This window comes from Physeter macrocephalus, unplaced genomic scaffold (assembly GCF_002837175.3).
Source record: "Physeter macrocephalus isolate SW-GA unplaced genomic scaffold, ASM283717v5 random_844, whole genome shotgun sequence".
Lineage (NCBI taxonomy): Eukaryota > Metazoa > Chordata > Mammalia > Artiodactyla > Physeteridae > Physeter > Physeter macrocephalus.
The window spans coordinates 23,694-31,968 of NW_021146130.1; the positions used below are offsets into that span (position 1 = coordinate 23,694).

At 55.8% G+C, this 8,275-nt stretch overlaps 2 protein-coding genes across 4 annotated transcripts in view; both read right to left on the reverse strand.

Annotated features, from left to right (window-relative positions):
* The window catches only part of VAMP5 (vesicle associated membrane protein 5), a 7,759-nt gene extending 6,066 nt beyond the window's left edge, over window positions 1–1,693 (reverse strand). The window contains exon 1 of the mRNA XM_024129911.3: window positions 997–1,693. Coding sequence (XP_023985679.1) covers window positions 997–999 — 3 coding nt within the window. The 5' untranslated portion in view covers window positions 1,000–1,693. The remainder of the gene's footprint in view (window positions 1–996) is intronic.
* A 1,487-nt stretch (window positions 1,694–3,180) lies between these two features.
* On the reverse strand, window positions 3,181–7,286 carry VAMP8 (vesicle associated membrane protein 8). 3 transcript variants are annotated; one of them, XM_028486351.2, is made up of 4 exons: window positions 7,012–7,254; window positions 4,914–5,072; window positions 3,953–4,153; window positions 3,181–3,638 (listed from the first exon to the last, which is right to left on the reverse strand). In XM_028486351.2, the coding sequence occupies exons 1-4, from the start codon at window positions 7,012–7,014 to the stop codon at window positions 3,498–3,500; spliced, it is 504 nt and encodes a 167-aa protein (XP_028342152.1). In that variant the 5' UTR covers window positions 7,015–7,254; the 3' UTR covers window positions 3,181–3,497. The 3 variants fall into 3 exon arrangements, with proteins under 3 accessions (XP_028342152.1, XP_007120736.1, XP_054939303.1); XM_055083328.1 differs by having other exon boundaries at window positions 3,551–3,638; window positions 3,953–4,158; window positions 7,012–7,267; XM_007120674.3 differs by lacking the exon at window positions 3,953–4,153 and having other exon boundaries at window positions 7,012–7,286.
* Between the last annotated feature and the right edge of the window lie 989 nt (window positions 7,287–8,275).

The window sequence follows — 8,275 nt, forward strand, 5'->3', positions numbered from 1 at the left end:
TCTTTTTTTTTTTTTTTTTCTTTTTTCTTTTTGGCCGTGCCATGTGGGATCTTAGTTCCCCGACCAAGGATCGAACCTGTGCCCCCTGCATTGGGAGGGCAGAGTTTTAACCACTGGATACCCAGGAAAGTCCCTCCATGACAGAATCTTAAAGCACCAAGCCTGCTTCCTGCCAGGCACAACTTCCCAGGAGTTCCAGGGGAGGGAAGAAGCGACTGGCACCAACTGCTCCTGACACCTTTGCCTTGGAAATGACAAGTGGGGACAGAGGCCAGAGTCTACAGCAGGAGTGGGGGATGACTCAACTCAAGAATGTGTCCCTAGGTATGGCTTAGAAGGGAGTCAGGCTATGCCACACTCTGATAACTTCAGTGGAACTTTTATAGTAAACATCTTACTTTCTCTGTCCCCAGGGGAAGGAGTTTGCCCTCCAACACCCTGCCACAGGACTGGCCTCTGCCATCCCATCGGCTCAGGTTTCCAACCCCTGAGCCAGACTTGTGTCCTCACAGCTCCAGGAAGGGCTGAAGACGTCACCATATTACCCACCACTTCTCAGGAGCAGGTTCTGAGGGCCAGGCAGGTCTCTGCCATTGTATCTCCTCTAACCTCCTAAGGACCCAGCAAGGCGGCTATCGCTGACCCCACTTCACGATGCGGAAAAAGAGGCTCGGGGAAGCTAAGTGACTTGCCCGGGGTCACAGAGCGGGTCAGTGGCCACCACCAGGATCTCAGCCCGGAGTCTGACTCCGAAGCCGGTGCTCGTAACCGCTTGGCCCCGGCAAGTGGGAAGCCGGAGTCCCGCTCACTCGGCGCGGGGCAGCCGGGACCCTCGCACGCCGCCCTTTCCCTCCCGCGATGCGCGCGACGAGCCGAGGGTCCGGCCCCGGTCCTGCTTCCGGGCACCGTCCCGAAGGACGCCCCCGCCCTTGGACTTCGGACTCCCGCCTCGCACCCCGCCACGCTCGCCCTCTGCCCTCCGCCCCGGGCCCTCACCATCGCCGCCGCCGCTGCCTCGCCGCTCCGGCTCCTCTGCCCGAGCGGCCGCAGTGCCAGGGATCTAGGAGGAAGCGGAGGGCGGGGCGGGGCCTGCCTGGAGGGGGCGGGGGGCGCGCTTTCTGGGAGCGGCGACCGAAACCAAGTCAAATCAAGTCAAATCGGAAGCGGTCGGCGATGGCTCCCGGGACTCCGGTTCGGCACCTCTCCCCGGGCCGCCGGCGCCCGGCTCGGGATGGCTCCCCAGCCTGGTGAAGTGGGGCCTCCGCCCAATCAACCTGGTGCCTGGTCTACAGCTCGGGACCCCAGTCTATGAAATGGTCCCCGTGGAGTGGGCTCTGGAACGGGCTCAGGGAATCTTCTCCGGAACTGCATCCCAGCTCAGGTAGACCGGGTTGATCTGGGGAGGAATCATTTATTCATTCAACAAGCACCTGTAGGAGCGCCATTGTCCTGCACTGTGCTAGGCGCAGGAAACGCAGTGAACAGCTGGACAGGGTCTTTGCCACCTTGGTGAGTGCAACTCGCCCATAACCAAAAACCGACCACGCCAAAGTTTTGAAACTAAATTAAGTTTATTCACAATAAATATCATGAGTGCACTACCTGCCACTGGAGGGTACATTTTAAAATGGTCAATTGTATGTTTTGCGAATTTCACCTCAATTAAAAGAGAAAACAGACCCCCACGGAGAAGGTGCTAGCTCTAGCTTTTTCTTTCTTTCCCCTTCACCACGTGGGCAAGTGCAGCCCTGTCCTGATATGACCCCCTTCCTCAGCTGGAGGATGAGGGAGGCTGGTGTGTCTAACCTGTCCAGAGCCTTCCTGAGCTGAATCTGTCCATCCTCAGCCTGCCCTTTCACTGCTGCAGAAAAGCCACCAGCCACCTGTTCTCTATCCCACCCCATACCATCCCAACATCTCAAAGGTGGCCCCTCTTGAGGAATGGGGTTGGGGGCTTCCCTCTCCCACGTTGAGCCCCATGTGAGCACAGACCCCACCCCCAGCCTGGACAGACTAGGTCCCAATCACCCCAGTTGCTTGGACCTCGAGTCCAGGAGTGGACTGGGAAGAGAGAGGATGGACAGGGTCCTGACAAAGTCTGCCCCCAGGGTCTCTTCTGTGCTTTCCTCCCTTCCTAGTTTTCGGGGCATGATTCTATTTTTGGGGGGGGCGCTGCACTGTGCGGCATGTGGGATCCTAATTCCCCAACCAGGGATCAAACCCACGCCCCCTGCATTGGAAGTGTGGAGTCTTAACCACTGGACCGCCAGGGAAGTCCCCGGAGCATGATTCTAGAACCTGACTTGCCAGTACTAGTCCCCAGTCCTGTTTCCCAACCCTGCCCCTTCCAGACTCCCTCCCCAAATCAGGTTCTTTTCAATTCTGGAAAGCCTATGGGGGAAATAGGGACAGAGATGACGTGAACCCTTCCCCCAAACCAAGGCGCACTGGGCACTGGAAAGAGTGACAATGATGGTGGAACCTGGTGGAGAGGAGGGAGGCCCAAAGACAGAGAGGTCCATTGTCCATGGAGGGGAAGGAAGGCCATAGGCCCTGTCCTGTGACACTGACTGTGCCCAGCCACGAGACACGGGTGAGAGATGCTCACCCCCTCAGGACAGCTGAGACCCAGAGGCCCTGCTAAGTTCCAGGAGGACAGGGGCAGACAAAAGACAAATAGAACTCGCAGAACCACAAGAGAAGGAAAAGCAGTTCACTTCCTCTAAACCCCTCACTCTAAGACTACAACAGGGCCACCAAAGAGAAATGGCAATGGTGGGAGGGGTGGGAGGCCCTTAACCAGATTCCTAAATGCTCTGCCCAGGTAGGCTTCATGTCTCGGCTAACACTTCCAGCCGAAAACTAATAACGGAAATGGCAAGACCCAGAGGGGACACTTAAGAGTCTTACATACTACCCTAAAATGCTGGGAAGGTTTTGAATTTTCCATATGCCAACGCCTCCAGAAAATTCCTGTTCTTGAGACCAGTGACGATGATGGAACAAGGGGAGATAAAGAAAGACAGAGAGTTTCCACCTTTCTTCTCCAAACATATGCTCTCCGCCCCTCCAACAGCTTGGGCCTCCAATGGGAGGATCTCTGCCAGAGGGCGTCCTTGGGGAGAAGAGAAAGGGAAGGGCCAAAGGCAAAATGGAAAGGGAGAAAGTACCTCACATGCATAGGGATACTGAAAGGTCTTTATTGCCCACTGGCCACCCTCAGTTCCATCAGTTTCCCAGCCATGTGCTGGCCCTTCTGGGTCTCTCCAACCAACTCTGAGGACCCCTGAAACACAGCCACAGTCCAGCTCTCTCCTTCTGGGGACCAAGGTGCTCCCTGGCGCAGACAGTGTGGTAGAGGGGCCTCAGAGTGAGGGGCGGGAGGATGGAGCACCATTTCCTGCGGAGAAGGACAGGAGAGAGGGTCCCTCTTGGCACCCACTATGGAAGGTTGCCCCCGAAGAAGAGGGCAGGGTGGGAGGGGTTCCCTAAGTTACTTAAGGGATGGCACCCGTGGCAAAGAGCACGATGAAGAGGACGATGATAAAAACAATCACGCAGATGAGGACGATCATCTTCACATTCTTCCACCAGAACTTCCGAGCCACCTTCTGCGATGTGGTCTTGAAGTGCTCGGACTGTTGGGGAGAAGGCAGAGTCACCCAGCGCCTCCCGCCACTGGAATGAGCATACCGAGACCCACATGCCATACACCTAAACATTTAAGTGCTAAGTTGAAGTAACAGACTGCTAAAGAAAATAGTTAGTTCTGTCCTCCTACCTTGACAAATGTACCTTCACAACCATCTGGTGAACCAATTCAAATTTAGAATTCTTGGGCTCCCTCTGGTCCCCTGCCTGCCCCCGTCTTACCCCATGCACTGCCACGCACACCGAGGGGCCTTTGACGCACGCTCACACCCGGGGTTGTGACACTGGCAGCACAACCCACCCTTGGGAGGGCAGACACTGGGGCTGAGGGGTGCAGGCTCCAGGTGGACACATCTCCCTGGTTCCATAACTTCTGGCCACGTGAGGACTGCTGAAGCTGGAGGAGGGACCAGGGCAGTACAGGGGTTGGAACTGAGGGAAAATGCTCTTCCTCTCCCAACTTGAATTGCAGAAATTGTTTCCCTGGGCCGTGCTTCCCGGACTGCGCTGTGAAAAGAAACACTAAGTCCCAGGGAGTCAAATGAGCTATGCTCAAGATTACACACAGGACTCAGAAAGCCATGGCCAGTCTCTCCCCGTGGACATGGAATCTTAGTCTCCAGCCCTCTGTTGAACTTTAGAGTTACTCCCTCCCTGAGCAGCTGGCTTCAGCCTCTGGCTGGAGGGAGAGAAGAATGAGATCTAGCAAGATGTGTGGGAGATATTATTCTAGCCTTCAGCCAGCAGAGGATCCTGGGATCAAAGACTTTTACTCCTCTTCCCAGCTTCTTTTTAAAGCTGGCTCAGCAAGACTCTAACAGTTTTCCAACCCCTGCCTAATAACTCCTGGGGAAGGCCAAAGGCCCTAAGAGGATTTTCTGGAGCCAATATTTTTGTCCTGGGGAGGCCAGGTCCCAATGATTGTCAAGGGCAGCCTTCAAAGGGAAAGTCGATTTCATAGGAGAGAAGCCTAAGACAGCACAGGCTGACTGAGCCATCTATCTGTCTCACAAAATGTCTCCATGGGTCCACCCCCGCATCCCCAGCCCCAGTCCTTGAACCCATTCCCTGGACCCCAGTACCAATCAGTGGAGTAGAGCAGAATCAGAAGTGAGGATTCAGCTCACGTCAATTCCCAGCGCAGGTAAAAAGGCAGACTTCCCTCCTGATCATTCTGCCACCAAGACCACCAAGCCTCAAGCCCCCAATAATCCTCCTTCCCCCTCTTCCCCTGGCCCCCACTGGGCTCCCCATCATCTCACTGTGGCTTCCAGATCCTCTGTCTTGTTACGGAGATGGTCCAAGTTTTCTCCCCGGGCCAGGATCCGCTCCACATTCTGGGTCATAATATTCTTGACTCCCTCCACTTCACTCTGCAGGTTTCGCACACGGTCATCTCCTCCACCACCACTGGCCTCCTCCTGGGCAGCCACACAGGGGTTAATTAGGCTGAGGGACTGAGACTCAGCCTCAGAGGCCAGAGGAGGGGGAGGCCTAAGGTGGACTTTAGCTTTTTGTAAGGCTTGAACTGTTTGCAAAGAGAATGTTTTCCTGTAGTAGTTGTGTAATCAAAAACAAATGCATTGGGCTTCCCTGGTGGCGCAGTGGTTGAGAGTCCGCCTGCCGATTCAGGGGACACGGGTTCGTGCCCCGGTCCGGGAAGATCCCACGTGCCGCGGAGAGGCTGGGCCCGTGAGCCATGGCCGCTGAGCCTGCGCGTCCGGAGCCTGTGCTCCGCAACGGGAGAGGCCACAACGGTGAGAGGCTCGCATACCGGAAAAAAAAAAAAAAAAAAAATTGCATTTTTAAGCCCGAGATCGTGAGAGTCATGCTAGGAGACAGACCGGATCCAGCTTCTTTGTGGGTTCGCAGGGCACGTGAGAGGACAAGAAGCACACCCCCAAAGCCCTCTCCACTGCTTCCTTGTTCCTCAGAGAGGGTCAGAGGAGACCGCTGAGCCAGCACCTCACAAGGCACAGCCCCACCATTACCTGTGAATTCCCAGATCCCACCTGTCCTCATTAAAAATGCCTGTGCCCCGCCCCCCGCAGACCACCCTCCCCCGCCCCCCGCAGGCACCACCTGTGCCCCGCCCCCCGCAGCCTAACCCGCCCTCTCTTCAAGATAGCAGCTGGAGAGCTGCTCGGGCCTCCTGGGCAGCCTGAGCCACGGCAACCAGGCTCCAAGTCCCTCGCAAGGCCCCACGAGAGACAGCCGTTGGGCCACAAACTTCTGCTTTCCCCACCACTAAGCACCTCGTGCAGGCACCACGCCATTGCCTGCATAAGCAAGTATGAAATATACGAACAGCAGCCTGGGTGTTGGGGGAAATGGAGGGCAAGTCCTCCCTGGCTGATGCCTCATCCTCAGGCTTTCTGATAAGGTTTTTGAACAGGGAGGGAAAAACACTGCTAAGCTCCTCCCTCCCCCCCGCAGGCACCACCTGTGCCCCGCCCCCCGCAGCCTAACCCGCCCTCTCTTCAAGATAGCAGCTGGAGAGCTGCTCGGGCCTCCTGGGCAGCCTGAGCCACGGCAACCAGGCTCCAAGTCCCTCGCAAGGCCCCACGAGAGACAGCCGTTGGGCCACAAACTTCTGCTTTCCCCACCACTAAGCACCTCGTGCAGGCACCACGCCATTGCCTGCATAAGCAAGTATGAAATATACGAACAGCAGCCTGGGTGTTGGGGGAAATGGAGGGCAAGTCCTCCCTGGCTGATGCCTCATCCTCAGGCTTTCTGATAAGGTTTTTGAACAGGGAGGGAAAAACACTGCTAAGCTCCTCCCTCCCTGACCCACTAGACTTCCAGACACAAGCCAGGGGCGTGGGTCCAAACTAGATTATCACAGAGAACCAACTTCTGACTTTTTTTTTTTTTTTTTTTTTTACAAACCCTCAGCTCTCTTCCTCATGTTTATGGAGAGGGGGCAGATTCCTTGGACTCGACGGAGAGACAAATTCTTTGGGTTTCTGTACAGGGATAAAGTGAGAGGCAGAGCGGGATTCCTGCCGCTGGGCTGGAATCTGCGCTGGGAACAGCAGAGGCACTGCCCAGGAATGTCAGAACACCCGAAGGCCGGAGTGCTGGAGGAGGAGATGAATTAGGATCTCCCACTCCCACCGAAGCTCCACTCCAGGCCAGCTCGGGGCTCAGGGGAGGGAGGGAGCAGAGAAGAAGCAGGAACACCCGCCCAGGCAGCTCAGACCTATTTGCAAACCAGCTGTCAAAGAAGAGAGGTCACAGTCAGCGCTGGCCCAGCCCTCAGATTTTGCCACCGGCTTTCCTTTGCTGATCCCCAGCCCCCCGGCCCCCTCTGGCTGCTCGTGAAATCAGCCCCTTCTTAGTTTCCAGCTCTCTCACCATGTTTCCGAGCGGCTCGGGCCTGTCGGCAGCAGGACTCTCGCCTAGTCTGTTTCCTTTCGGGCAGCCGTCGGTTCACTTCCTGCTTGCCCAACTTTCAGCCCGCCCCCGCCCACCTCGCATCCCGAGCCTCTCTGGCCACACCTCGCGCAGGTTCCCCAGGTAGGCGGGCACTCTCCACTGCCCTCCTAAGTCTCCTGGGAAACCAGGGCTTAGGCTTAAAGCGACAGGGCTCTCCGGCACCACATTTCTTCTAACTTGTCAGGAACAAGAAAAGAAAGATCAAGCAGTCCTCCTAGGTTTCCTGATATAGAAAGGGCAGCTGTCTCCTTTTTTTATTTTTATTATTATTATTTTTTGGCTGCACCACTCGGCATGCCGGGGATCTTAGTTCCCTGACCAGGGATGGAACCCGTGGCCCCTGCAGTGGAAGCGCGCCGCCCCGCGGCATGTGGGATCCTCCCGGACCGGGGCACGAACCCGCGTCCCCCTGCATCGGCAGGCGGTCTCTCAACCACTGCGCCACCAGGGAAGCCCCCCCCCATCTCCTTTTTTTAATGTTCTGAGTATCTCACCCCCAATTCTTAGAGACTGAAATCAACCCTAAGCACCCTGCCAGACCTTGTTCACATGGAAACAGAACGCAGATATGAACATTTCTTGCTGGACAACCCTTGTTCCCATGTCCGTTTTAGTGCAGAAAGCACTGAAACCCCCAAAGTCTGGAATGCTGTAATCCTGGGCTCTGGGGTCGTCGGAAAGCTGCACACCCTGAATGAACCTTTTCACCGGCCTGGGTTTTGCAAGTGCTGATGCTTACCTCATAGGGTGGTGGTGAGGAGTAAAAGGATAGCACATGCCATGTGCCTAGCACAGTGCCTGGAACGAAGGGCTGCCCACTGCTCAAATCAGGGAATGATGGCTCACCAACCCTCCTTTCCTTCCAGAGTTCAACAATCCTGCACGTCCCTTCTGAGGCCACCACGTCGGTTGGTGAGCCCCATCAGAAACGGTCATGCGACTGCCCTATGGACAAGAGAGAGGGCCCAGGGCAAAGGATTTTTCCACCAACCTGGCTCCAGGCCAGAGAAAATCCACTCTTCCTGGACAGTGTTTATGGAGATAAAAGAACAATAACAGGGACGTGCAGAAAGGAACAAACATTCCTGTCCCATCCCAGAAGAAGTAACAGTTCCAAGAGGGAAATGTCAGCTTCACTGACAAATGCTTTTTTAAAGAGTCTAATAAATTTTGGACCTCTGTA

What these genes read in the sequence shown, in the direction of transcription:
- VAMP8 (XM_028486351.2), bottom strand. An exon ending in CAGAGGATCTGGAAGCCACA is followed by an intron (nt 4,154 to 4,913) that starts GTGAGATGATGG and finishes TTCACAGCGCAG; the next exon opens with TCCGGGAAGCACGGCCCAGG. An exon ending in CAGTGTCTGCCCTCCCAAGG is followed by an intron (nt 3,639 to 3,952) that starts GTGGGTTGTGCT and finishes TCTCCCCAACAG; the next exon opens with TCCGAGCACTTCAAGACCAC.